At 46.2% G+C, this 26882-nt stretch overlaps 5 protein-coding genes across 11 annotated transcripts; 4 read left to right on the top strand and 1 right to left on the bottom strand.

Annotated features, from left to right (window-relative positions):
* Positions 1-312: 312 nt before the first annotated feature.
* Positions 313-8017, top strand: LOC130535804 (AT-rich interactive domain-containing protein 3A-like). The gene is made up of 9 exons (XM_057051091.1): positions 313-603; positions 1147-1734; positions 4686-4760; positions 4830-4902; positions 5529-5712; positions 6000-6247; positions 6319-6582; positions 6663-6752; positions 6994-8017. The coding sequence occupies exons 1-9, from the start codon at positions 580-582 to the stop codon at positions 7131-7133; spliced, it is 1686 nt and encodes a 561-aa protein (XP_056907071.1). The 5' UTR covers positions 313-579; the 3' UTR covers positions 7134-8017.
* Positions 8018-8879: 862 nt separating this feature from the next.
* syt18b (synaptotagmin XVIIIb) lies at positions 8880-11321 on the top strand. Its single transcript, XM_057052631.1, has 4 exons — positions 8880-9024; positions 9255-10264; positions 10438-10597; positions 11140-11321. The coding sequence occupies exons 1-4, from the start codon at positions 8880-8882 to the stop codon at positions 11319-11321; spliced, it is 1497 nt and encodes a 498-aa protein (XP_056908611.1).
* LOC130535807 (trichohyalin-like) lies at positions 11303-15836 on the bottom strand. Its single transcript, XM_057051101.1, has 12 exons — positions 14912-15836; positions 14748-14834; positions 14430-14569; positions 14110-14352; positions 13917-13980; positions 13742-13844; positions 13564-13597; positions 13412-13481; positions 13223-13280; positions 13059-13141; positions 12285-12351; positions 11303-12075 (listed from the first exon to the last, which is right to left on the bottom strand). The coding sequence occupies exons 1-12, from the start codon at positions 15002-15004 to the stop codon at positions 11825-11827; spliced, it is 1293 nt and encodes a 430-aa protein (XP_056907081.1). The 5' UTR covers positions 15005-15836; the 3' UTR covers positions 11303-11824.
* A 56-nt stretch (positions 15837-15892) lies between these two features.
* Positions 15893-19682, top strand: edc3 (enhancer of mRNA decapping 3 homolog (S. cerevisiae)). Of its 4 annotated transcripts, none has more exons than XM_057051093.1 (7): positions 15893-16052; positions 16269-16434; positions 16505-16719; positions 16817-17155; positions 17237-17390; positions 17807-18024; positions 18113-19682. In XM_057051093.1, the coding sequence occupies exons 2-7, from the start codon at positions 16271-16273 to the stop codon at positions 18445-18447; spliced, it is 1425 nt and encodes a 474-aa protein (XP_056907073.1). In that variant the 5' UTR covers positions 15893-16052; positions 16269-16270; the 3' UTR covers positions 18448-19682. The 4 variants fall into 4 exon arrangements, with proteins under 4 accessions (XP_056907073.1, XP_056907074.1, XP_056907075.1 ...); XM_057051094.1 differs by having other exon boundaries at positions 15893-16087; XM_057051095.1 differs by having other exon boundaries at positions 15899-16052; positions 16241-16434.
* A 148-nt stretch (positions 19683-19830) lies between these two features.
* LOC130535806 (tyrosine-protein kinase CSK-like) lies at positions 19831-26344 on the top strand. Of its 4 annotated transcripts, none has more exons than XM_057051100.1 (14): positions 19831-20011; positions 20120-20189; positions 22686-22770; positions 22897-23010; positions 23103-23215; positions 23759-23978; positions 24439-24532; positions 24600-24665; positions 24764-24863; positions 24937-25027; positions 25102-25175; positions 25298-25493; positions 25575-25661; positions 25831-26344. In XM_057051100.1, exons 3-14 carry the CDS (start codon positions 22756-22758, stop codon positions 26014-26016), a joined length of 1356 nt encoding a protein of 451 aa, XP_056907080.1. In that variant the 5' UTR covers positions 19831-20011; positions 20120-20189; positions 22686-22755; the 3' UTR covers positions 26017-26344. The 4 variants fall into 4 exon arrangements, with proteins under 4 accessions (XP_056907080.1, XP_056907079.1, XP_056907078.1 ...); XM_057051099.1 differs by adding an exon at positions 21265-21503 and having other exon boundaries at positions 19831-20189; XM_057051098.1 differs by adding an exon at positions 21265-21503 and having other exon boundaries at positions 19831-20189; positions 22686-22824.
* The last annotated feature ends 538 nt before the right edge of the window (positions 26345-26882 follow it).

Raw genomic sequence — 26882 nt, 5'->3', positions numbered from 1 at the left:
ACTATAAAACAGACGTTTGCGGCCCGGTTTTGACGCAGTCGAGTCCGTGTTTTACGATTGGCTCGGTGCGATTCCCCGTTAAGGTTATTTAAAGGTCTGATAAACGTTTACCTTCTGTTGTATTTCCATCTTTAAGTCTCACTCCAATACAACGATTCACGTTTTCGCTGTTTGAGTCAAAGTTCGGTTACCTGCGGGGAAAATCTGCGTAAATGGCACTTTGGTGGGTGGGATTTCCTTGTGTGGTGGGAAGGTGGGCCCAGAGAGGCCGGAAACAAACCCCACTGTGGTTCTTTACGCACGGGGCGGGCCTTTCATTCATCAAGTTGGGGGTGTAGGCCGCTCCATCCTACAGCCCAAAGATGTTTGAGTTTCCATGCGCAGTGACCAGGGAGGCGAAGCGCGACGCATTATTACCCCTCCTCCAGCTCCGATCACCCCCGGCCTCCTCACCACAGGGGTCACATTTGATCACAAGAGTCTTTTCGATTTAAAAGGGAAAAATAAATCTGGCCGTGAGATGCGATTTGTTTCTGGCGAAGCAAAGAAGAGAAAACTAAAGACGACCTGTTGGCGATAATGGATTACTCGAAGGCGCAAATGGTGAGTGTCGACGGCAGCCTGGAAACGCTCCCACTCGTGTTTGTTACAGTAACAAAGCGCACGAAGAACCTCGCAACGACGGAGACGCACGGGAACATCCGCGTTTTGTCTCTTTACTTGGAGCTTTTTCAATGGAATCACGCCCATATTGGTGTTTGTGGCCCCAGCTGGCGTTTTGGTTTTTAGCCATGGCCTTTAAAACAAAAGTGATTTTCCATTAAAGCGAGTGTTTGGATAAAAGTTCTCCACGACTCGAGTCAAGCCTTCACCACCAAAGGCCTGGAAAGGTTTCTCCTTTTTTGCGCGACGACCTGCTGCCCAGCTCAATTAATGTCGCCCATTTTCTCGTAATGACCGTTTTAAGCCACGGAGACCGTGAACGCCTCACGTTGGAAATGTTCCAGTTTTATATGAATCAAAAACATTCTCACGATTTAAACAGTCGTAGCATTGAGGTTGAACTACAGTGTTTCCAGTTACACATGTTTATAATTATTACTTTATTTGGAAAGTAAAAGGTTGTTTTTTTTGCTTTATTTGTAGTCAAAAGTATCCGAAGAGGTGGGCTCATCCCGGTGTCCGCCGTTCAGTGCTGCTGGGATGAAGCTGGAGGCAGTGATGGAGCACTTACAGAGGCAACAGGAGGGCAAACTGGAGCTGAACCTGCAGGAGAAGCAGCTTTTCCAGACTCAGCTCATGCTTGCTCATCACGCCGCCGCAGCAGCCAGGGCCTCCGGAACCAGACTGGACTCGCCGCTATTCCCCAAAACAGACGGGCCGTCCTATCCGGCCGCTCCGCCAGCCCTGAACACCCACCTCCTCCATCGTCCGGATGAGGAGGGAGAAGAATCTGATGAAGACGAACAGGAAGCGGTGGATCCCGATGAGCACGGTCACATGGAGGAAGACGAGGAGGACGAGGACAACGCGAAGAGGGCTCGACTCCAGCAGGTCGCGGGCTTCCCGTTCCCCCCTTATCCCACATCCCAGTTCTCTGCTTTGAAGCAGACGGCCGAATCTTCATCGGTGAAGCAGGAGCACGAGGACGAGGCCTGTTCTCCTGCAGGCCAACAGGTTTTTACATCCCCCGGCGACTTTGCGGACTGGGGATACGATGAGCAGCTCAAACAAGTACGTCTTCCTCCACGCCATCCAGTATGTTGATAACCCCCCCCCCCCATTTCTCTCCATGTTGGTAACTCGTGTGTATTGTGAGTTCAGCATTAATTGTTGAGTCCTTCCTGCTGAGTCAGGCCCGCTGGCCTCCCACATTGTTGACTCGCGTGTGGCTGACGGGACGGCGGCCCTACTGGCACCGTGCCCAAAGCCTATGGTTGGATTACAGACGAGGCCAAAGATCCTTCTGCTGCGCTCCAAATCTTGTCTGACACATGTGAACCAGCACCGCGGCCACCGGCGGGGTGAATGGGCTTGGCGGGGGTCCAGTATCAACCCCGAGGTGGAACGGTCCGAGCAGGACAGATTTTCACGGACCTGCAGCATCCGCAGTCGGGCAGATCGACTAAATAGTGAATTCAGTGTGTAATTGAATAACGTCTGAGCGTTTTTTTTCCCTGTGCGAATGGAAATGCTGAGATTGACTCTTGCTTGTGTTGTTCCCCCTTAAACGGGCCCCTTTGCAACATTAATGAGGCCTGAGGCTGAGGGACAGCTGGGTCACAGCATACCAGCAGGCAACTTCCCATAAAGTTCATTTACAGTCGTCGGTGGAGCAGAATGGGCATTCTCAGAGGTCCCCCCCCCCCCCCCCACCGCCTCTCGTCGTTAGTTTATGGGAACGTTACAATGTGCCACCCTGAAAGAGTTTTTTTCCCCCGCTTCCAAAACAAAAATCCCCGACTCTTCCGTGGTTACCGGTGTCCCCGGGCTGATAACGCTGGCGCTTTGGGGATTGCTCTGCATAACTTAGCCGTCGCTTGGCAACAGGAAATGGCCTTTTAATTCAGCTGCACGTAATCAATACATAAGGCCACTGTGCAGCGAGAACGCACGTCCTTGTTTCAGCTGAGACGACGGCAGCTGGAGGCGCCGTTGGTGCCTGTTGTGCTGCTACAGTGGTTCCCTTAAAATATATTTATGAGGCTCCACACGGCTACAAACTGGGTTCCTCTATTTTGAAATGCAATTCCTCTCCTTCATTGGGAGTTAGGCTAATATTTGTTAATCGGGGGTGTCAGGACCCCCTCCTTTGCTCTCATTCTCAGGTCACAGCACAGCGAGGGCCCAGATAAATTATCTCGCCACGCATGGATGACTTAAGGCCAAATAAATTGATTTGGATTAAAAAATTTGTTCCCCCCTGCGGTGACATTCAACTTTGGAAAGGGATACATTAACATTGTTACCCAGCAACCGAATCATTTGATAAGGCTTATTATAATCACGCTTTCGCCATCGTGATGTGGGGCCGTGGAACTGGAACATTTGTTTTTGTATGTGGTGGAGTAGAATTACACAGCAGCAACAATGGACCCACCTGATAGTTTAAATATATCAATATAAAACTGAAGTTAAGGCGTCCGAAGAGGTCTCGCTGACCTATTTACGGCATATTATCAGCATCTGCCGGGTTGGATATGTGAAAACTCTGAGCAATTAACTACAGAGCTCTTTGTTAATAGATCCACAGTGGGTCCCATCAATGTGGGGGGCAGGGTTTTATTTCCATGTGATGGTGAAAGAGCCGGGATGTTTATCTGTCTTCACGTCAATGACCATTCTGGCGGGGGAGTAGAGAGGCCTTTATTAGAATTTCTAAGCTGTTAGATTTGTCAATACCTCCGCCCACGGGGGTACAGTTGTGCGTGCAAACACACATTTGCATACTGCACCTGGTGGGAAGAAACGCGCTGGTTTTGCGGCGTTTTTTTGCGTAGTTTTTCTGCAGAGTTTATCAAAACTGGGTGCAGCGCCTTTTGTTTGAATTCAAAACTCTTTATGTGGTTGCCACAGGACGGTTCCTTTCCCACCTCTCAGACGTCAGTTGCTGTGGTTGTTGCATCTTTAAACTTTGAGTTGTCGGCATGGCGATGTCAGACCAGTGAGACACAGTCTCCTCGACTGGTAGATTAAAACTACGAGAGAGGAAAAGCAGCATCTAGTTATCACCAACTACAGTATGGCTTGAGGAAACAAAAGTAAGCTAAGCTAGCGTTCCAATGAAAACGATTGAATTTGATACCAAACCACGAATGCCAATATTTAATATTGATGGTGAAGTACTAACGTTGACCCCTGTGGCCCCCCCTTGTGTGCTGCCCTGCCCCCGTGAACTCAGACAACAGGGCAGGGGTCACGCTGTTGAACGCTGCATACGGACAAGAAAATGCGTGTTTAGTGTTGCGTTTAAAAAGGGCTGATCTAGTTTAATTCCTCACATTTATTGTCTGTGAAATCTTTGAGCCAAGCACGACGATCACATACAAGGTTTTAGGATATCTGTCTATCTCATAAGTAGGTGAAGAATGCTCACAATGAGTGAAAAACCTCCTAAAAGAGAGCCCAGATTTAACCGTAAGCTAACGGAGACGCATGTCTGTGCTCGCTGAAATCACAACCAGGCTGCAGCCATTTGATTGGGTCAGTTGGGGGGGGGGGGGGGAAGAGTGTGCCGTTGATGAAATCGGCCGTGTTTGTTTCCACAAAAACATGTTTACATGAAACGCGAGACGTGTGTTCCGCGCGTGTAAGGCTGCAAAAGCCGCAGCAATCTAAAGGAGACGCAAATGGCCATGGAGGAAAAAAAGGGGGAGTGTGTTATTTTATGTAATTGTTATGACAGACCGGTCTTAACGCAAGCATGAGCACGCTGCTCCGTGGCGTTGGCGGGACAATAACCTCTCAGCAGGCCTTTCCACACAGTTGCACACCCCCCCCCCCCCAAGTTACATTTTAACCTTTAGCTGTCAAGTGTAGCTAAAGGTGATGAAGGAAGGGGAATAACATCGAATACACTGATTGTTGCATTTTTACAGTTAAATTTGTGTTGGCGGTCTGTCCTGGTCGCGTTTCCGCTTAAAACCGGTAAACATGAATATTTACCGGCTGTTTTGTGTTTGCAGAGAAGCGGTGGCATCTGGGCCGAGGAGAACGACGGGGGGAAAGTGAGGGGAGAACCATCCAGGGACTTTGCCAAGGTCACTTGTCAACAATGGGAAGGTTCTAAGAGCGCGGCCATTTGTTCCTAATATTCTTCTGATTCACAGCTGTATGAACTGGACAATGACCCAAAGAGAAAGGAGTTCCTGGACGAGCTCTTTGTCTTCATGCAGAAACGAGGTGAGTCCATGAGACACAGAACTCTAAAGCAGCAAATGTTGGTCCACTTTGTCTAAGCATTTGTTTAAAAAAGACCCATCAATTTATTAATTATCGTTGGCTCCTAGTTAATTGAAAAGATGGTGCGTCTCTCCTCTTGTGTCCTTGATGATGCTGGTTAGCTCCAAACTTTGGACCAAAATAATCTCATTGTGTCGATCTGCAGTTCCGCTCGGTGAAAATCCAGCGTTTCTGCACAAAGGTCCCCGTTTCTTTGGCTAAGAGCTCCATAATCTTATTTCTACAAGTGCTTCGATCTGGCCTGGAGGGGTTCGCCGACAAATGTGTGATTGGCAGCTCCTACTGCCTGTGATACCACCCCTCCCCCTCCAGCACTCAAATCAATTGGAGCAACAGATGAGCCGCCGTTGTGGAATCATCCTCACCCCCATCTATCGGGAATAAGCTTCATTAGAGAAGCCTCTGCACACAGATTAAAGACGCTAAGCCTTGGTTATTAACCTCACTAACTAAACTTGGGCAAATGCGGAAGAATGTGGCAGTTTTAGTCACGTGGTCGTGTCGTAAAGGTTAATTTGGCCGAAGATTGTGAGTGTATTCAGCTGTATCCGCTCTCCTTCATCCAGGAACTCCTGTCAATCGCATCCCCATTATGGCGAAGCAGGTGTTGGACCTATACAAACTATACGCGCTGGTGACGGAGAAGGGAGGCCTGGTGGAGGTCATTAACAAGAAGATCTGGAGGGAGATCACCAAAGGTCTCAACCTCCCCACATCCATTACCAGCGCAGCCTTTACGCTCCGCACCCAGTAGGTTCCCTCCCCCTCTCATGTTATTCAAGTTTAACGGTGGCTTAGTCTGCGCGTTTGCATAATAACCCCTGCAAGAATGACACAGTTGTTTGAGATTAGTTTGGTTTTATTGAACTCAAAGAATGTGTAATATTAAGCTCCTTCACCGAAACAATGGTTGGTTGAGTGGTGGGGGCGCCCCCGCTTTAGGCCAACATACAGATGAAACATGTGGTGACCACCTATCCTGATGATGCTGAACATCAGAGAGTCTCAGAAAGCTTGTCATCCATCTTGTCTTGCAGGTACATGAAGTATTTGTACCCGTTTGAGTGTGAGAAGAAGGGCCTCAGCTCTCCGGGGGAGCTGCAGGCTGCCATCGACAGTAATCGCAGGGAGGGGCGGCGTCCCAGCTACACCAACAGCCTGTACCGTTACTGTCCCTCCCCGAGCTCTGCCCCGCACTCCCTCCTCTCCTCATCCTCCGTGCAAAACCCTCCGACTGGACACAACGGCCTGAGCGCCTCCACCAGCCCCAACCTAAAGAAGACGGGTCTGTCCGGTTTTGTACCGTTCCGGCCTAAAAGTGGAATCGAGAGTTTAACCCCGCCCCTCTTGTTTTAGAGGAGATGTCGACCCCTGTCCTGGCCAGCCGCGTGCCCATGGCTCTAGCCTTGGGGCAGCAGCAGCAGCAGCTGGCACAAGCCGCCACCTTGGAGCACCTGAAAGAGCGGCTGGAGCGAGGAGCTGCAGCCGACTGCCCGGAGAAGAAGATGTTGCAGCTGGCGGAGGAGCAGCAGCGCCTCATGCAGCAGGCCCTGCAGCAGAACCTCCTGGCCTTGGCCTCTCGCTTCAACCCCATGAACCTCAGGCTTAACAATGGACACGGTGAGCCTTCCTTTGCCCGCTCTGCTCACGCTCTCACTTCCCAGATGCTGGTTAATTGAGCAGTTTCCTCTCTCCAACAGAGAGTAAACAGGGTTTGTCCATGAATATCGCCACCAATGGAGCCGCCAGCATCAATGTGTCCGTGGAGATCAACGGCACAGTTTACACAGGTGGGTTCCGTCTTGTACCTCCACGTTGTAAACATACATTTTTGGCTTGTAACGTCTCTCTATAACCTTTAATTTAATTATTCATGCACACTAACATCGTTGCCTTGGTGGGGTTCACAAGCCCCTCTGGTCTTAGACCCTCAAACCTGGTCAGAAGAACATTTTAAGGAGAGAGTAGAAACCCGAAGACGTCAACTTTCACCTCAATCGCGCCTCTTCTTGAACAATCTCCCCTTCACAGGAATGCTGTTTGCTCAGAAGCCAGCCGCTCCGGTGGTGTCGCAGACGGTCACAGCGGCAGGAACGAGCGGCTTCAGCGCCCTCTCTTCGTCACACAGTCCTACCTCTTCATCTTCAACCTCCTCAAAAGGACCCAATTAAGGCCTTGTCAGACAAGAACAATGCGAAATCTATCGATAATCAGCTTAAAATCAACATTTTTTTTTTCTCCCCATCACTTTGATGTGTCTTAAAAATTACTCTGGTTCTCTTGACATTGACCTCAAAGGACGTTCCACGACGACTGTCCTGTAGATTTGAGTCGACCTTAGTGCCTGTTATGCAACACAACTGTAGTGGGACTCAGGAAAAGCGTTTGTTTAAAGGTGACGTTGCGCCGTGACAACCGACTATAAACCTCTACGTACACTATGATTGTCAAGCTGTTCTTCAGCTGCCTTTTCCAGGTTAGGCTGCTCCTGCTGAAGACCAAAAAGGCCTTAGCTGGAGATTGTACATCCTCCACTTGTTCTGCAGCTTTCAGGGGTCACTCGCCATGAATTCACAAAGCGCATCTTTGTTTTTTTTATGCTTCTGCGTGCTGTTTTTTTAAATTTTGTATTTAATTTGTTTCTGCTCTGATTCTAAATAGTTTCCTCTAAACAGAAGGCTTTATGCTCTTGCTTTATCTGGAGCAATACAATATTACTTTCTGTGACTCTCACTGGTGTGTGCAACCTCTTCGGTCTCAGGATCGTCCTCTGGACGTGTTGCTGTCATGCTGTATCTCGTAATATATTGCTGTCTTGTGTTTGTATAATGCAGAGAACGTATCTTTAATGTAGAAAAGGATCACTGAAACAGTTCTACCTCAACTATCACGTGAAATATGCAATAGCTAATGCAGCATGTGTTGTTTAATTTATCTGCTGAAGTCTGTCCGTGGACAATCAAGTCGACATCGGTTCAAACAAATGTCACTGTGAGGTTTCGATCTTGGGCATTTCTGTGACATGTGGAATAAAACAATCTTGTGTGCTGTAGAAGGGCTCCGTCTTTCCTTTTTTTTTTGATGGTTATCGTGCTAAAATGCTGGTGGCGATCTTGAAAGTTGTACGTTAACTAGGCTGTTTGACAAGGATGGATGGGTAATCATGAAATAGGTGGCAGGATTCGATCGGGCAAGTCTGCATTTTAAATCTACAAAATTGCCAGATTAATTTAAAACATCCCAAAAACCCCAGATTAGTAAAGGAACTGCGTCCCAGATTAAGGATTTGTATAGCTGGCCTGTATTTAACTGCGGCTGCACGACTGATTAAGGAACATTTTTATGCATTAAATATATTTAGATTTTAAATGAAGCTCACGTTTCTTTAATTAGAACTACAAATGATGAGACTAACTCCAGACCTCGGACAGGATCAAATAGGTAGTTTACTATCTGATTAAGAGCCTGCAGGCCAGGAGGTGGGGGAGGGGCCGGGATTTAATGCAGCTTTATTCTATGGTCGTGCTGCTGGAGCAGCATCTGGAGCAGCGCAGAAGAAAAATGCCTCACGCACAACTGAGAGGCATTATGAGATGGATATCCCCACCCACCGCCCCCGCCTGCCGGGGGGAAATAATACCGGTCAAGTCATCTGCAGATCATCGTCCTGTGACCGACGCTGGGAGAGCCCGTGTGGAGCAGTTTCCGACGGCTCATTTTCCTTTTCCAATCCCAATTTTACGTTGGAACAGCAAACATCTGGAAAGAGGTGCCTTTGTAAGAGCCACAGAATGGCGTCAATGCATCCACAGGTGCAGGACTGCCCGGGGAAATACTGAAGGACGATGAGTTTCCACACATCTGCACTTCTGCTCTAGATGTTTTGAGGTGGACACCTGCAGCACACCTGTGGCATCATGCCCTACCATGATGAGGAGTACCCCGGGCAACCCCTGTGGCAGTCTGTGGTGCTCTTCTGTTGTAAGGGGATGATCGAGGGCATCATGGTCATACTCTTCTTCTGGCTCCTGGTGCAGGTGCTGTTCACCAAACAGTTGGAAGGTATGGTCTCCAGTTCTGTTGTCATGTCTCAGACGGGGGTGAAGCATCATAGAAGGGCTAGTGTCTGTGATGGGGGGCACAGGAACAGCCACTGAGATTGATGCACATTTAAAGATAAAATATTTTAGAGAAAACGTTTGCTGTTACAGCTAAATCAGACCACAGTCATCTAGTCCGGGGCTAGAATGGAGCATTTTGGTATGGGTTAATTCTCTCTGTTTTCTCTGCAGTTCACCTCCAGGTCCTTCTCTTAGTTGGACTGATTGTCTTTTGTCTGTGTTTGGTTCTGGGATGTATTCTGTGCTGGAGGAACAGTCAGATGTATCCAGCAAAGGTCAACGATCCTGTGACATCAGCGCCAGTTTCTGCTGAACCTGTGACCTTGTCCAAGACTCCGCCTCCCTCGCCAACGGCGGCGGCGGCGAGGCGACGGTATGAGGAGCTGGGTGGAGATACGCTGGAGTATCCTTCCACTTTTAGCAGCTCCGTCTCCTCTGAGGGGGAATTGGTCACTCAGCCGCTCTGTAATCGAGCTGCTTCGGAGCAGAAAGAGCAGCCAAAGTCGTATTTTTCTCTGCGCCGCTTCAGCACGCCGCCACTAACTTCACCGCTTTACAGACCCATCGATCCTGGCCACGCTTCCTTGCCATCCTTTCCCAGATTCGGACTATCCAAAACATGTAAAGCTTTGAAGAGGCGCTGCACGGTGACTGGGAGCACTATATCTTACAATGAACACAGCCGGCTTACCAGCCCAGCGGTGGCGTGCCCTTTAATGCCTGAAGAACCAATCCCACTGGCCCCGCTCAACTACGGTTCCAGTATCAGCTGCCAACAGCCGCTATCACCAAAGCCATGCCTCCATTTCACAATGGCCTTCTCTCCAGAGGAGCGGACCCTGGCAGTGAGTGTCCTGAGGCTCAGCGGGACACCCCACCGACTGCAGGACGTGTCTGTTCTGGGCAGACTGCCGCCTCTGTATCCCTGTCCCCTGCAGGCCTCGGCCCAAAAAAGCCTCAGCCCTGAGGCCGACAGCCTGCTGCTACTTTTGAAGGTTGGCTCCGTGGAGGAGCTCCAGAGGTGTGTCCTGAAATTAACGGTTTACACGCAGAAGCCCCCCAGCCTGAGAAGCAGCGCACTGGGAGAAGTGGAGGCAGAATGCGGGGGAAGAGAATGGAGGGGAGAGAACCCATTTTTCTTCAGAAAGGAGCTGAATCAAAAGAAGTGGAAGCTTCAGGAGGTACTGGCATCATATCTGTGAGACACTGACCACTTTTAGGAGCACTGATATCAAATAAAGATGGCTGTTGTGTCACTGCTGGCGGTAACACACTGAATACACATGAACTGTGCACCAATTCCACTATTTTTGCCTCACATGACACCTCAGCGTGAACTCTTGCTCATTGACAGCAGGATCAGTCCTCAAACAACTCAGCGACGTGCAAGGCCTCCAGCTCGCCGCCGCAGATCTTTGTTCTGCTTCAGTATCAGACCCTGACTCACCGGATCAAGGCAACGCTCCTCCGGGCAGATAACCTCGACACGCTCGCGGGCACTTCAGCACCAGCAGGTAACATCAGCATTTAATCTGAAAAAGGTCTAAAAAAAAGGTGTTTTGTTAATGAGATCCCAGAAGGAAATCATCCGCGGTGGCTTTATGTAACCATAACTAACTTTGGGGAAAGAGGTAAAGCAATTACCTATGTTTGCTTTTAATGTGTAGAGGATTAAACAATGTCTTACAGGACCTGGATACAGCAGGAGATCATCCCTCTTTAATGACATTGTGGTTTAATCCCTCACTATTCACAATCCTGAGGAAAATGTTCCAATCTCTCCGCGCTGACACATGTAATCTTTACTGGCCTTCGGGTTGGCTGGTCACTGTTTTACCAATCACACGGCATTTCAGGGCCATTCCAGTTTAGAATATAGGCCTCATGTATATTATTTGATCAGAAGATAATCGGTTTTCCCCTTATTAGTCCCGAAGCATATTTGTTCTTCAATATTTATTCATTTTAATCAAGTTTCTTCTAGACTAGAAAATTAAATTACAAACTCAAAGTCCTACTCAAATCTTTAATTTCATACCTCTTTGTCCACCTTCAGAATTCCAGGTGCTGGTCGCTCTGCATCATGAAGGGGCTGTGATTAGCAGCAGAGAAACCAAAGGAGCCTCCTGGAATTCTTCTTTCGTGTTCGACCTCCCTCCAGGAGACATCAGTAAACTGCCCCTCATGCTGGAGTTTGTAATCCTGCAGGTAAAGAAAGGCTGCGGGGTCGCTCAATAAGATGCATTTGCTGGAAAGACGATTTAAGATGTCTCTTCTTATGTGACAGCATCAGGCACCTGCCCAACGTAAAGTCCTCGGTCGGGTCCAAATCGGAGCAGGGGCAGCGGACGCCGGGCGAGCTCACTGGAGGGACGTTTGCGTCCTGCATGTGGAGCAACCACGCTGGCACGTTGTCCAGCCAGAAGTTTTATAGAATTCTGTTTGATGGGATAAAATTTGTCACGTGATCTCAAGGACCATCCAAAACAAGCGTTCCAGCATCAGCTAATTGTTTATGGGTGAAGCTTTTGCTGTGGATGATGGAGGATCAGATCTTTACAATCATCTTGGTGACATCATATAGCTGCTGCTGCTGCTGCTGGATGCTGGAGCAGTCCTGCCTCTGGCGTCTTGTAAATATAATATGAACCATACGATGTCGTATAGATTTAATAAAACATGTTTCTGCCTCGTAATTTGGTGATGTTTTTGTGGTACCTCATAAATTAAGGTAGGGGATTTCACCCCAATATTTTCAAACGTGACAGTTTGTTTGTTGTCCTCAGGTCCTCTTCTTCACGCTCGTCAGAGCTACAAACATCCACAAGCTCAGCCCGGAATAATCCATCTGGAAAGTGGGAGGGGGTGTCTTTCTGCTGCGGGTCAGGTTGATCTGAACAGCTAGGGGGGTTTGGGACGTTGTTACACTCATCTGGTTGATCTTCTGTCACTGAGGGACAATCCTGGATTGGCTGAATAATTCTTAATCTGTCTGAAAACAGGAAATAATGACACATTTTAAAATGCCAGACATTTCGAGTTTTCACACCAATGTAGGACCATGTGGAAATAAAAGCGCTCAGCTACCTATAAATACAGTACTTGCTTGTTGTTTCCTTAAAATGATATGGAAAATATAGGGATCAATCAAGTCCCAGTCTATAAACAGATCACAGTTGATCACGGCATATATCCACTAACCATTTTCGCATGGTTCAGTCCCATTTGTTGCCTTCAGGCCGCACGTTTCTGCAGACATGGCTGGCATCTGTCAGAGAAAAGCATGGATTTCTAGCCCTTGTTCCTAACAATGTCTATTGCATCGCTACAGAATATTTCTCCCGCTTCATTAAATCGCAGGATTAGTCGAGTCAGCTCCTCTCTAATGGTGCAGTCAGATGTTTTCCAGTCGAGCGGTTCACTCCTCAGCCTCAAATCCGATTACTCACAGAGTAGAAAGAGTCATATGTGAGATTGTAGTTGAACTGCATTTCACATACAGTTCAAGTGATTATGGCGGTGCCCCCCCCTTCCCATATGCTATATGTTCACTCATTAAAGCCACGGCTGAGATTTCTACTGTGGGCACAAATAATAATAATAATAAGTATTTAATCATAAGTATTTAAGTACAAGTATTTAAGTATAAGTATTTATAATATTTATTTTCTTAAATAATTGTGCATTGATAATCTGGGTGCCACATTTGATGCCATTAATTCAACTAGTCTGCATGTATTGCAGATGCTTATGGGTAATTTATGAACTATATCCTAAACAGTCCCAAAATTATAATTTTTTTTTTTTTAGAGCTGATGTTTTTATGATGATTACTCATACAACTCATGTATGATGAGTTTTTTCATGAGTTTTTTTTTCCCCTGATTTTTTTTGGTTTGGTTGAGGATATTTTTTCCAAAAATATAAGTTACTACCACATAAATCCTCTGTTGGAGGTGTTTTTATGGCCGTTACCAGGTAACGCCGCTCCAGGATGTGAAGTTTCTTTATTGCCAGTATTTTTTCCTGCCGCTGTTGGTTTTCCCTCTTCGTGCTCTCTGGGAGAAAAAAAGCAGTATTAAAGTTGAATCAGTGGGGGGATCATGGTAGAAGGTCCTTTTATTGGAAAGCCTCCTCACCCTCGAGCTGCTCCCTCAGCGAGTGGATGGAGACACTGACTCGGTCGGTGTCAGAGGCCTTTTTCAGCAGTGTTGATGGAAACCAGGGAGTAGAATGAGAAGAGACATGTTTGTTAATGCTCACACACGCGCCCCATCACATGAGCAGAGCTGCACCTGGAGCCCCAGAGCAGGTCACACACTTGTTACCTGAGGGGGTTTATTTTGGCAGATGCGACAGGCTGATTGTGGCTCGAACGACAAAGAAGATTGGGATAAGCTGATGAACAGAGAGTGCGTGAGAGAGACGTCACCGAATTTAATTTTGACTGTTGAATGATGTGTTTCGGAAATCCACTCACTTTGTCATGGTCTCCGTGTCCTGAGCCCGTCCACCTGTGGATACATGGTCACAGCAGTTTAACGCCCCCTGCTGGTCTGAGAGTGTAAAATCATTCGCTCTTTGGAGTGGAATTATTTTCGGACAGTGGGTAGGACAAAATGTATAAAAAGTATAATACTGTCTTATAATTAACCCACTGTGTTTCCCTTCTTCTCCAGCCTGCAGTTGTTTCTGCTTCCTGCACTTCTGCAGCTCCAGGTGATGTTTGTCCAGCTCTAATAACAGTACCTCGGAGTCGCTCTGTAAATATTATGACATAATTAGACTAAATAACACATCATTCCATGCCCAACTTCTCGTTACTTGTGTTACCTTTATTCTAGTTAAGGCTGCCTCCATACTGGCTTTGAGCTGCAGCATTTTCTCAATTACTTCTCTGGGAAAAAAACAGATGTGGTAAAAAATAGATTATTGATCCTCTTGACTCACTTCTCTCTCTGGGCTGCTATCTTTTTCATTTCAATCTCACCCAGCTTCAGCTTGGGTGTTTTGAGAGTTATCTGACCTGTTCTTCGTTGTGAGCTCCTCCAGCTCCTCCTGTGGGAGCTGCGGGGTGAGTTCAACGCGTTGCCATTTTTCAGCCCTGTATTTTGAGACAGATTTCCCATCTTCCATCATCTGAAATCTAACAGCGTCTTGTTTTTGATGATCTTCCTGCTGCAGTTGTAGCTTCTCTGCCTTTTCACGGACTTCCAAAAGCAGGCACTGATCCTGCCGTTGTACCTTTTCTAATTCCACAGACTTCCTGCTGAAATGTTTGAGGGTCTAATAAGTTTAAGACATTGTCCTAGTTGACACATTTTTGTCAGTTTCCCCCTCACTCACCTGAGTTGGGAGCAGTTTTCACTCATTTTCATCAGTCCCTGGGCTTCATTTTCCTTATGAAGTTCCTCTTTTTCTCGGAGGAGTTTGGAGCTTTCTGCTTCCAGATCTGTGATCCAGCTAGTGACATTCTCCCTTGTTATCTTTCCTCAGGTCAAAATAAAGAAAAATAGGAAAAAAGAACGCCCTGATTTAGGTGAGGGACATTAATTGGAGATAGATTCTACTCCAGATTTAAATCTCTTAAGGCACTTCCCCAAAACAGCTGACATCATATCTGATATCAGATGTGTGGTGAGTTTTAATTAAAGTTTGTGATACCTGGTTTTCTCTGTCTGACATTTCCCTTTTCAGTTTTTTTAGTTCTTTCTCCAGCTTCAGCACTTGGGTAGATAAGATGGCCTTTTCCTGAAGACGGGAACAACAGTTATCGGAATTGTAAAAAAAAAACCAAAACATTTATGATGTGAAAAGAAAAGACAGACCAGGAAAGTGCGGCTGATCTTGTTGTTGGCTTCATTCAGCATCTCCCGCAATTCAGTGCAATACTGGCCGGTGCGGCGAAACCTCTGGTTCATGGTTTTCTGATTTACCAGCAATCACTGTGTCGCTGAGACAGATTTATTCCTCTCTTTGTGCACTTTGTTCAGGAAATCTCTAGATGTTTGAGACATTGTTACAATGACATTTATGAAACAGGTTTTTGGTCCACTCATTTATACTGGGCAAATTTGGTCCCAAGCAGACTGGATTCTGTAGAGAACAAAGTGGGTGATAATCTGATCAAAGCTCTAGCTAACTCACTAAAGCAAAAAACAATGATTAACATTAAAAAAAAAAGATTAAATGACTTTCTGTGATTGTATTTCAGCATTCAAGCTGTTGTTGCGGTTGCTCAGCTTTGTGCTTTAGCTCAGTTGTTGCTTGGTCACTACTAACTAGTATCAACAGTGGATGACTTTCATCTTTATAATCGAGAATCTTCCATATTTACATCCAGATATCTTGTAAAGCTTTTTTTTTTTTTTAAACTTTAGCCAACTAGAAACATCCAAAACATCAGATGGATCGTGCTGTACCTTGCAGCGGGAGCGTTTGCAGGTCGGTTGTCAGTTTGACTGCAAGCCATTGAGTCACTGGAGTATCCAGGGTAACCTGCAGTATGTCTACAAGGAGAGCGGGAGGGCGTGGCCACGTGCAAACACCTCTGAGGTGGTCTCCATGTGATGTCATCATGTTCAATTGTTGTGATGTCAGATATTTTACCAACTGCAGCCAGTCACTATAACATTCAATAAAATGAACGTTCATTTCTAATAATGTCAGACCTTTTATCGTCATATCTATACATCTAAAGGCAGATGAGACTCCACTGATTTATCAAAAAGGCACGTGATATTTTTATTCATTCGCCGTGGCTTTTATTTTGAAGAGAGGTTTAAAACGGAAGTCCCATGACGTGTTTCCGGTAGCTAGGAGCGTTAGTAGCTTTGCCCATTCTCCAAAGTAAAAATTAACTATTTAAAAGAAGCTAAAATAATCACAAGCCCGTTTATTTTTGCCTTCAAGAGATCGATTCGTATTGATCGTCGAAAGGCAGAACGTTGACCCAGAGTCCTTGATCAGGTACAGCTTTCACGTTTTGGATTTAGCACCAGACGGTAAGCTAACTTTGTTAATAAACCGAGGGGGCATTTGTCATTTAGCCCAGCTGCTCTCACAATATTAAGCATTTGTAATGCCCGGCAGCGACGTTCAAATGACTATTATTTATTTATTTTACACTTCCTGATTTAATTTGTTTTGCGTTGAAGTGAACATTCTGCGCTTTCCTGGTTGCAGTCATGGCTTCGGATTGGTTGGGTAGTTTGGTGTCTATTAACTGTGGGCCAACACTGGGAGTCTATCAAGGAGAGGTGGCTTTTGTGGACCAGTCCAGTCAAACAATCTCCCTAAGACATCCATTCCATAATGGAATCAAGTGCCCCGTCCCTGAGGTCACATTCAGGTAAAACCCATTCAAAACAGTTTGTGTTTCAGTGCCTTCCTGATGTTAATCCGATTTCTCTGGTCCCCAGTGCGATGGACATTAAAGAACTTAAGATTTTGGATATCAGAAATGGCAGCACTTCTGCACCTGCTCATGTTGGTAGTGCCCCAGTTGCAGTCCCCAAAGGTGACCCCAGGTCTATGGAGAACGTGAACTCTCCTCAGCACTGCTCCAAAAGCTATGGAGAACGTCACCTGGAGGTTCCGGGCCAGTCCAAAGGATTCCGTCGAAGACACAACTCCTGTAAGCGTAGCAAAGTATAAACGATTAAGAAATGGCTATAATTAGTGAACAAATTAAAAATTTCCACACGTTGAATGTGTGTTTTTGTCCCAACTAGGGTCATCCAGTAGCAGAGGGGCAAATCAAGCAACACCAAAAAAGAATGGTGTGAAGAATGGGCAGATGAAGCACAGAGATGATGAGTGCTTTGGAGACGGCATGGACGAGGGTCTGGATACAGACTTTGACTTTGAGGGCAACTTGGCTCTTTTTGACAAGGCGGCAGTTTTTTCAGAAATCGACACATCCGAGCGACGCAACGGCGCGAGGTCACGCGGGACGCCCCAGGAGCAGACGCCCTCGCGGTATCGCCACGACGAGAACATCCTGGAGGCCAAACCTATTGTGTACAGACAGATTACAGTACCGCAACACGGCGCCAAAGAGTACTGCACAGGTAAGTGCGTCATCCTGTCGCGACACAAAACGCCCTTGCGCTCGACCTTGTTTTAAACACACTCGTGTCCTTTCTATGTAGATTCTGGGCTCGTCGTACCCAGCATAACCTACGAGCTACACAAGCGTCTGCTGTCCGCTGCCGAGCGCCATGGCCTCTCTCTGGAGCGAAGACTCGAGATGACTGGAGTCTGCGCCAGTCAGATGGCACTTACGTTGCTGGGTGGTCCCAACAGGTGAGTTATTACCGGATGTAAGGTTTGAGTTTTAGGTCGGATCGGCCGATGTTTTGCATTTGATACAATCTGTGATGGGTCTGAATTGTCTTGGAATGAGTTTAAAACAACTTTATTGTCCGTCCCACAGTGACGGGCCAAAACATAAACACCACAGACGTAAAACACACATTTAAACCAGAGTTATGACTTTTTATTTGCTTTAAAAACCAAGGCAATTAAGCACGTGTCAATGTGTTGTTGTGTCTTTGTGGCTCTGTTACTGTGACGATAAAGTTTTTGGAATCCTGAATATGACGGATACTAATAAGCTTAAAAGTAATTAATTACATTAAAGGAATTTAATTGCAATAGGTTAACTTGTTGCGTGTATAATTTCTGTCTTAAGATTTCTTTTTACTCTAATATGTTCTCAGATTTACCCCCAAAAATCTACACCAGCACCCCACAGTTGCATTGCTGTGCGGCCCCCATGTTCAGGGAGCCCAAGGCATCAGCTGCGGTCGGCACTTGGCCAATCACGAAGTTGAAGTCATCCTCTTCCTCCCCAATTTCGTCAAGATGCTCGACTCTGTCACCAACGAGCTCACGCTGTTCAGCAAAACGGGCGGCAAACAGGTGTCGAGCGTCAAAGGTGACAGTGTTTCGCTACCGAATCGCATCCTCGCGCTGCTCTCGTGATGCTCTTTGAGATTTTTCAACCCTCCTCTTCACCTTCGCAGATCTTCCCGACACCCCGGTTGACCTAATCATTAACTGCCTGGACTGCCATGAGAACACATTCCTGATGGATCAGCCCTGGTACCGCGCGGCTGCAGACTGGGCTAACCAGAACAGAGCCCCGGTGCTGAGCTTAGACCCCCCTGCAAGTGGACAACGCCAAGCAGTCGAGGCCAAGTGGTCCCTCTCCCTTTGCCTCCCCCTTGCACTGGCAGAGGGGGCTGGCAGAGTTTACCTGTGCGACATCGGCATCCCTCGCCAGGTGTTCCAGGAAGTAGGAATCAAGTACCACTCTCCTTTTGGGTGCAAATTTGTCATCCCCCTGCACTCTGCGTAGTGGCACGAATGAGCGGCACCCCGCTCCCCTTCACTGCGGTTCTGTTGTATTCCCTTCGGTTTCACATTACAGCCCATTATTGTTCACCCGCCAACATGCAGACAGGACTTTTCGAGAACATACAGTATTACTTAAGACCTGTGTCCACACCCCTGGATTTGCATATTACACTTGATGTGAAAGCTAAAGGTCAACTGTCGACCTTTAACCCACACAGTTCTCAGTTTGGTGAAGATAAAAAGGCATAAAGGGCAATCCTGGACAATATGGAAAAGATCTAAATGTTGCCATAACTTCATTCCAAAGAATTCAACATTACCTTCATTGAGATTTATCAACCGAATCCAAATTTGGGTGGTGTTGCTTCCATTCGTCAGTGCTGTTTTTGTTGGTGTTTAGAACGCTCCGTCTGATCCGGTTGTCTAATTTAACGGTTTTAAACATAGCCACCCATTTCTCTTCACTTGCAATCACAAGCTCTACAATGGATTAAACTGAAGCTTAACCTCCAGAAGTACTAAACATTTTGATTTCAAATTTTGGGATTGACTCTACAGGTGTTGTCGCACTGATTTGCATCAGTTCTCAGATGTGCAGGACGATCAGACTCTGGCCCACCCTTTCTTTTATGGGGAAGTGTTTATTGGTTATCTGTCATGACCAGTGATTTTGACCATGGAACCTGCTGCTCTTTTGTGTTTTCTATCTATTGGTTGGAATCTCTGCCACATGCTCAGAACAAAGTAATATCTTTTGTTTGTTCTCGGAAGATTGCAGCCATTTGAAATGTTTCTCAATGAGGGTTACTAAAGTTGTTTTATTTTTTTCCTAACAACATTCCTTCTACGTGATGTTTTGCCTCATCTGTTGAGACAAGTCTGGCTGGAAACATGAGGGACCCTGAACGTGCCTTCGGGTGCAGCTGCGCCCCGTGGCCACCAGGGGGCGCCGATCGCTCGTGGCGCCGGCTCTTCCTTATTGTGCTGCAACGCTGTGGGCCGAATGTCACTTCCGTAGTCAGAGTCGAGTTATTTCTTTACGGAACCCTTAACACAAAACCACAGGGTGGTCCGACCTTTAACGTGAATGATTGGTGGAATTCTGACGCACAGTTTATTTTTTACACACGCGCATTTAAAAAAAAAAAAAAAAAAGTTTCACGTGGCTTTTGTGCGGATGCTCAGCAGCCCTGTTGTGTCGTGTCAACAGCAATAATAAACAACGATCGCCATTGATTTTGCGGTTGTGGACTCTTATTTGTGAGCATTGATCCTGGCTGAAAACCCGGCCAGACCCATTTATAGCCCGAATAGTTTACCAATTCTTGCGCATGTGCGCTGCAAATTCGAGGTGGGGCAAAAACTTGAACGATTCTGACAGAGAAAAGGCGTGTAGAGAGCGAGAAGTTGGCTCAAGTTTTATTCAAAGTTGTCCCTTCCTCTTGCTCCTTTTCTTCAGATTTAATACTTTCAACGTGCCGCGGACGCAGTTCGTTAGAAAACGTAACTTTAAAATTTCCACAAAGTGGACTCTTCTCTGGACATCCGCGGCTGGATTTATTGAGGTGGTTGGGGCTTTGCTCTTTTTTTGACTGCTCAGATTTCGGTTCACCTGAGCCAGATTTCAGTTCCCCCATTTTTTGATAACTAATCAATTAGCCTTCCTGCAGCAGATCTGATGAAAGCAATCGGACTGTGAGGGGTCACCTGCTCTCGTCGCGAAGCTCCTCTTCCTGCAGACAGGTAGGATTTGGTTTGCTTGTTCCTTCTTTAACTGCAGCCCACAGTGATGAATAAATTGCTAAATAAACCGTGCAGGCCCGCAGTTTGTGCATTTCAGTGGTAATACAGCCAGAACGCACAGGAACCTCTCGTTATGAAAGTGGTAGTTCAGCCTGAACATTAACACCAACTCGGCCTGATATCCAACTCCAAACTTCGGCGGCTTCCTCTGATTATTGAGGGCATTTGAGCTGCGAGCTCTTCCCCCCAGAACTCTTTCTGACGTTCCTGTCTGTGCTTGTGCAGAAATGTGACTTACTCAATAATGGGAAACCTATCGAGGTGAAAGTGCGTGTGCAGGAGCCTGCGGACCCGAGGACCAGTTGTTTGTTCCAGGGGCGTGCTGCCAAACAGGGGCCGAATTTTAATGGTCTTGCGCGACAAAACTGCGGGGAGGAATGAAGGTGTTGGAGCAAACACGAGGAGAAGCTGTCAAACCACAGCAGTGCGAGCAAGGCTGCATCAGCAGAGCAGCACGGAAGTGCCTGGCCACTGCTGAGGCGCCAACAGGTTGCTCTGCAGGCTGCTCGCTGCTGCAGCCCACAGATGCTGGGTGGTGGCCCCAGTCAGGTCCTCAGTGAAACCTCTAGGCTGTCATCAGGGGTAGAACGCCTGCTCCTACTCCCAGCAGTGGTGGTGCACAAAGCGGGTCGAAATCCCTTTTCTGGTTCAGCTTTAACCGGCTACATTTCTGCTGTGTGATGCAGCAGCGGAACATTCTGGAGGGTGACACAAGCAGCTGACACGATGTTACCACAGGATCTCACGGCGGGAAGCAAGGTTCATTAAATGTGCTGTTGTGTTGGCAACATCTGCAGGTTCCTCCCCTTCACGAGTCATAGCAGGAGGCCTGTCGCTGCCTGATGCAGTTTTCACACCAATTCCTGCATTTTAAGTTAATAATGGATCATTTAAACTTTAAAGTTTAGGCTGGTGGCTGCCATGCGCGATGCACAGACACTTAAGCTGCTAGTTCTGCATCTGCTTTCAAAGGAAGTGGAGTTTCTGTGATAACTAATCTGCATTTTTACCCCAGATGTTTGCAGAGAGATGAAGAAGGAGTGGCCAGAGAAGCCATTTCTGCATTCCTGTCCTGTCTTGCTTCATGCCATCAGCCTGCTGCTGACTTGTGCCGTTCAGACCGAAGCTCGACTCGTATGCGAACAATGCTTGGCGCTAATTAACTGGTTAGATTGGGACAATGGGATTCTTGTGGCGCCGCGACATGACACCTCCATATCTGAGCAGACTGATAACGACGGACTTTAATAAGAGGTTGGTCGGTGGAAATGACTCACAATGACGGTCTTGTCTGCATCTACAAATGGCTCCATGTCAAGCTCTCTGGAAACGCCAGCGTAGCGCCGTGAGATGACCGGGAGCTGTGTCCCAGCCTGTCGCTGCCGTTCGTTGGCCTTCTTCGCACTCTGATAGACAAGAGTCAAAGTTTTGGTTCTGATGGAAATCCTTTAAAAATCTGCACCCGGTTTGAAGTCAATAACTCCCTCTCGAGAGGACTCAGCAGACAAAGAGCTGTTGTCCAACTGTAGTATTGTGATTGTATTGGAACTAGGACCCGATCACTACTAACGGTGGCGGTCATGGTTGGTTTTTGGCTAGAATGAGTGAGCCATGTTCTGTATTGGGCCTACACATGCTGGATACTCCTTTCCTGTCTCTCCATTGAGTCAGGAGTCTGATGTGTAAAAGAGATGAGGTGGGGGTATCCTTTCCTTCCTCGGTCGAGGGGCCATGGGAAACTCCTCAGTTAGTTTGGTCCCCTGAAACAAAAAGGCAGCTGCTGAGCTCTGTAGGGGAGAACATCTGTCACTTCCTCTCTGGGACTCACGAGAGCGTCATATAGCATCAGATTTGGAGGCTGGTTATTTATATAAATGAGTGAAATAAAAGGGGTGATTTTTAAACACACACACTGAAACATAGTGTATCGGGCCTGTGGTACAGGATGGACGCCTTAGAGGATGTGGCCTCATGTAAAGCAGCAGATCTCCCCCTGAGCTCTGACCCTGAGCTGCTTCTCCATGGGAACTAATAAAGGAAAACAAGGATGTGAGGATTGTGGGGAAGAGCGCGGAGGGGGTGTTGCTCATGCTTTAAATTAGCCGAGAGTTTCACAAGTTGCTGAGACTATCTCATAATTACGCTGAATTCATGTGCGCGTTCTTAGGATTGTACGTCACGGAAACATTCAGTTCCACTTGTGAAAGTTTGCCATTTCTTTTTTTAAAGAAATAAGAGGTATAACTTCTGCTTTTTTTTTGTGACCGAGTTATTTTTACTGACACTGGCTGACCCGACACGGCTCATTCTGATAAAAGCTGCGTTAGCTTACTGTAAATTTGCATGGCCTCTGCACTGCAAAACCGCACATTCACTGTCTTCCTGTTTGGGATAAAGTGAATATTGAAACTCTGCTTGGTTTTGCATCTCCTGCAGGTGCGCGTTTGCCAGCTCTGATGATTTCAGTTAGAGTACGGCTCCGGTGAGAGGACTGAAACACGCCGCCATGACTGATGTCCAGGTCTGTGAAACGCCTGCGGAGTGCAAACGTTCATGCAAAGCTCACAGATCACAGGTCAATACATGTCTGATGAGTAAGGTCTTGAAAATATTCCTACTAATCGGTGTTCTGTCCGTCTTCCCGAAGGCTCCGTGGCCACAGGGCACAGAGTGTGTAGCCAGATACAACTTCAAGGGCACATCAGAGCACGACCTGCCCTTTAAAAAAGGAGACGTGTTGACTATTATTGTTGTTACAAAGGTAATGCTTCGTGATGGTGGAGGTTTTTTTTTATATATTTATTCCATCTACAACAGTTTGTGGAAATATTGATGTCAAATTCCTCAATTCAGGACCCAAATTGGTACAAAGCGAAAAATGCTGCAGGCTGCGAGGGAACCATTCCCGTTAACTACGTCCAGAAACGAGAAGGCGTCAGATCTGGAGGCAAGCTGAGTCTGATGCCGTAAGTACCCGGAATATCTGCTGTATTTACCTCTGATGTCCCAAGCTAATATTCCATTTTTCACAGCAGCCAAGAATGGGCTGTCTGTTGACAGTGCTAGTCAATGGAACCTGGAGGTGGAACAGGGCTGTGCTATAATTACCTTGCACATGTCTTTTTTCACTTCTGAGCAGCTTCCTGTTGTTTTTCTTCTATCTCTGATTACTGTAACCTCAAAAAAATCCCCCCCCCCGCTTCATCTGCAACGGACTCCAGTGTGCGCGTAGGTGTGCACATGTGCAGGGCCTTTTATCAGAATACATTTGCAGTCTTGATCCTAAAGCTGGTGTTTGTGTTTTTTTTAATTCATCGTTCTTTGTAAAAAGGTCCTGAACTGGTTTTTGCAGAAGCAAAATTAGCTTTAGCATAATTTTTGAAAAGGCTTTGCAAATAATAAATACTGGCTGCCTTTGGTGTCTGTGGAGAAAGATCCTTTACGCCCATTTTAAATGCAGAATTCCAAGTCTGTGTGTTGCCTCTGAATTCCGGTTCTTCTCCTTCCAGATGGTTCCATGGAAAGATAACGCGGGATCGAGCGGAGCATCTGCTCCACCCTCCTGAAACAGGCCTGTTCTTGGTGCGCGAGAGCACCAACTTTCCCGGCGACTACACGCTGTGTGTCAGCTGCGAAGGAAAGGTGGAGCACTACCGCATCATCTACCACAACGGCAAGCTCACAATTGACGAAGAGATGTTCTTTGATAACCTCATGCAGCTGGTGGAGGTATGACATTATTGCTCATATTTTAAATAAAATGAGTCATTCCAAGTTTATGTGCTTTTATTTCTTCATCCAGCATCACTGCGTGCAGTTTTTAGGTTTGTGTTTCACATCTGTGTGTAAGCACGCAGAGTTCCTGGAACAAATAATGATCAGGAAGTATCAAAGAGGAAGTGCAAGGAGAATGTCGAGTGTCGTTACGGTGCGTTTAAAGAGAAGACCTCATTGTGTTTTTATACCGTATGTGTCCGGTTTGACTGCACAGCCCTCTGTTGGTCAATGGAAACAGTGCAACTGCACACTTCTACTCACAATTTATTGAAATGCTGGTTAGAATTGAATGATCAGCATAGTTTAGTGGTCCTTTTTCCAGGAAACAAAACAGCAAACTCCAAAGTGTTTATTTTCGTTTCCGTGTCTAAGGCACTTCCTTCTTTTTAAAATGTGGCTCATTTGCTTCTAGCACTACACCAAAGATGCAGATGGACTGTGCACTAGACTAATAAAGCCAAAGCTGGAGGAGGGGACCGTGGCTGCTCAGGATGAGTTTTCAAGAAGTAAGTCTTAGTTTAGCACCCGTGCGTGTAATAATAACCATAAACATGATAATACTGTGGACAACAGGTGGCTGGTCAATGAACATGAAGGACCTTAAGCTTCAGCAGGTTATTGGAAAAGGAGAGTTCGGAGGTGAGTAACTTCACATTTGTAATCATTTTGCTTAGAGAATGTTCTCTTTTTCTCGGTGACAGTGATGATAATAAGGTCACTCTTGGTTGTGGTTCCAGATGTCATGGCTGGGGATTACAGAGGGACAAAGGTTGCTGTGAAGTGCATCAAAAACGACGCTACAGCTCAGGCCTTTATTGCCGAGGCTTCTGTCATGACGTAAGCACGATGTTCTACTTGTTACGTTGCAAACAAAGGAATGACACAACTGTGTGGTCCTTGTCCGCTACAGAAAACTACGACATGATAACCTGGTCCAGCTGCTTGGAGTGATAGTGGAGGAGAACAGCAGCTTGTATATAGTTACCGAGTACATGGCCAAGGTAGGTGTTGATCAATAATCAATATGAGCAGCCCCGTTAATAAAGGCGTCACATGATTATTGGATGATTTTCAGGGCTGCTTGGTGGACTACCTGCGCTCCAGAGGTAGGACAGTACTCGGAGGGGATGCTCTTCTGCATTTTGCACTGTACGTATCCGATCATTTATGCTGTAGTTATTGATCATAAGTGGGTCAAACCCTGCAGCCTGTTAATTCCTGGCCACTTTTTACAACATTGAAACCATCTTTGGTTCCTTCCATGTTGTCAGAGATGTCTGCGAGGCCATGGCATACCTGGAGGCCAATAACTTCATCCATCGGGACCTGGCCGCCCGAAATGTTCTGGTCTCTGATGACAACGTTGCCAAAGTCAGTGACTTCGGTCTGACCAAGGAAGTGTCTTCCTCTCAGGATACAGCAAAGCTGCCTGTGAAGTGGACGGCACCGGAGGCCCTCAGAGAAAAGGTGAGGACTGCTGCGGTGTTGAGGGGTGAGGGCTGCTTATATCACATTGGTAAATTTATCCTCTCTGCCTTCAATTCCCAGAACTTTTCCACCAAATCAGACGTCTGGAGCTACGGAATTTTGCTTTGGGAGATTTACTCTTTTGGCCGGGTGCCTTACCCCAGAATTGTAAGTGTGGTTAACTTTTATAAGGAATGTTTGTATGCTCACCTTTGGTAGAGGAGCTGATTACACACTTGATAATATAGGGTCGGAAAAAATGTAACTATTCAAAAAAACTAAAATGAATAATTGTTCATGGCTCAAGAACAAGTATTTCTTCTGTCTTTGGTTTTAGCCTTTAAAAGAAGTTGTACCTCGGGTGGAAAAGGGGTACAAGATGGATTGTCCCGATGGCTGTCCTGAGGTGGTGTACAACATCATGAAGCAGTGCTGGAATCTTGATCCTGCTGCTCGACCGAGCTTCCAGATGTTGAAAGAGTGGATCCAACATATCATCCAAGGCAGGCCTAGGAAACACTGATACCCCGAATAGAGAAGATCCAGAACGTCAACCGTCCTGTTGTTTGGACTGCCGCCTTCCCATTTCTATTTATGAGAAACATCCGTCACTTCCAGTTGTTCAGGTCGCCGTTATTGACTGTTTCACTGACTCACTTGTGAAGAGTGAATTATTAACTGTCTTGTAGAGACTTTCCTCAGAATGCAGTATTGACTTATTTTTGTGTTGTATATCATGTGTACTTGGTTATATAATATTGGCATTATTTTCTTTTATAAACATCTAAACGTTAATGTATGACCTTGCTGACTGAGTTCACTGTGGCCAATTAAAAATGAAAAGAGCCCAACCTGGTTATGTAGTTTTTTTTGTTTTTTTGGTACTCTTTTATATGAATGTTTAATTATTTTATTAATATGACTAATGGTAATTGGTGTATTTTTGGAAGTTATTTTAACTTTTTACCTCTAAATCTATCAGGGATCCAAAAATGTCACCTTTACTACTGATTTTTATGGTGCCCGGTTCAGTGAGGGAGAGATCATTCCATGAAACAGTTAATAAAATGCTTAATGAACATAGAACTGGTTTATCATTTTATCTCACCATATTACCTAGTTATTGATAAAGTGAAGAAATGGTTGCAATTATTTTGCCAAATTTTCGATTAGATCACAGAAAATAGGATGTAACATGCATGTGTAACAATCTGCTTTTATTCTTTTTTTATAGCTTGGCAAGAATTAGATTTTAAAGTCTCACATCTGCTTTGTAAGTATAACATCTGATTTCCAATATTCATATTTATTTTTTCCCTTCATCCACAGGTTTTACATGGTTGTTTTACCAAGTATAGGCCTAAAAATGTGTTCAAATTTAACTTGGAA

The sequence above is a fragment of the Takifugu flavidus genome, chromosome 13 (assembly GCF_003711565.1).
Source record: "Takifugu flavidus isolate HTHZ2018 chromosome 13, ASM371156v2, whole genome shotgun sequence".
Lineage (NCBI taxonomy): Eukaryota > Metazoa > Chordata > Actinopteri > Tetraodontiformes > Tetraodontidae > Takifugu > Takifugu flavidus.
This window is presented reverse-complemented; position numbering and strand designations above follow the sequence as displayed.

What these genes read in the sequence shown, in the direction of transcription:
- LOC130535806 (XM_057051097.1), top strand. Translation starts at nt 22,756, where the DNA reads ATGACTGATGTCCAGGTCTGTGAAACGCCTGCGGAGTGCAAACGTTCA. An exon ending in CTATTATTGTTGTTACAAAG is followed by an intron (nt 23,011 to 23,102) that starts GTAATGCTTCGT and finishes TCCTCAATTCAG; the next exon opens with GACCCAAATTGGTACAAAGC. An exon ending in GGCAAGCTGAGTCTGATGCC is followed by an intron (nt 23,216 to 23,758) that starts GTAAGTACCCGG and finishes TTCTCCTTCCAG; the next exon opens with ATGGTTCCATGGAAAGATAA.
- LOC130535804 (XM_057051091.1), top strand. Translation starts at nt 580, where the DNA reads ATGGATTACTCGAAGGCGCAAATG. An exon ending in ACGATGAGCAGCTCAAACAA is followed by an intron (nt 1,735 to 4,685) that starts GTACGTCTTCCT and finishes TTGTGTTTGCAG; the next exon opens with AGAAGCGGTGGCATCTGGGC. An exon ending in CAGGCTTAACAATGGACACG is followed by an intron (nt 6,583 to 6,662) that starts GTGAGCCTTCCT and finishes TCTCTCCAACAG; the next exon opens with AGAGTAAACAGGGTTTGTCC.
- LOC130535807 (XM_057051101.1), bottom strand. Translation starts at nt 15,004, where the DNA reads ATGAACCAGAGGTTTCGCCGCACCGGCCAGTATTGCACTGAATTGCGG. An exon ending in TGGAGAAGAAGGGAAACACA is followed by an intron (nt 13,598 to 13,741) that starts GTGGGTTAATTA and finishes ATGTATCCACAG; the next exon opens with GTGGACGGGCTCAGGACACG. An exon ending in GCTGAGGGAGCAGCTCGAGG is followed by an intron (nt 13,142 to 13,222) that starts GTGAGGAGGCTT and finishes TTTTTCTCCCAG; the next exon opens with AGAGCACGAAGAGGGAAAAC.
- syt18b (XM_057052631.1), top strand. Translation starts at nt 8,880, where the DNA reads ATGCCCTACCATGATGAGGAGTACCCCGGGCAACCCCTGTGGCAGTCT. An exon ending in GTTCACCAAACAGTTGGAAG is followed by an intron (nt 9,025 to 9,254) that starts GTATGGTCTCCA and finishes TTTTCTCTGCAG; the next exon opens with TTCACCTCCAGGTCCTTCTC. An exon ending in GGGCACTTCAGCACCAGCAG is followed by an intron (nt 10,598 to 11,139) that starts GTAACATCAGCA and finishes GTCCACCTTCAG; the next exon opens with AATTCCAGGTGCTGGTCGCT.
- edc3 (XM_057051093.1), top strand. Translation starts at nt 16,271, where the DNA reads ATGGCTTCGGATTGGTTGGGTAGTTTGGTGTCTATTAACTGTGGGCCA. An exon ending in GTCCCTGAGGTCACATTCAG is followed by an intron (nt 16,435 to 16,504) that starts GTAAAACCCATT and finishes TCTGGTCCCCAG; the next exon opens with TGCGATGGACATTAAAGAAC. An exon ending in CCGTCGAAGACACAACTCCT is followed by an intron (nt 16,720 to 16,816) that starts GTAAGCGTAGCA and finishes TGTCCCAACTAG; the next exon opens with GGTCATCCAGTAGCAGAGGG.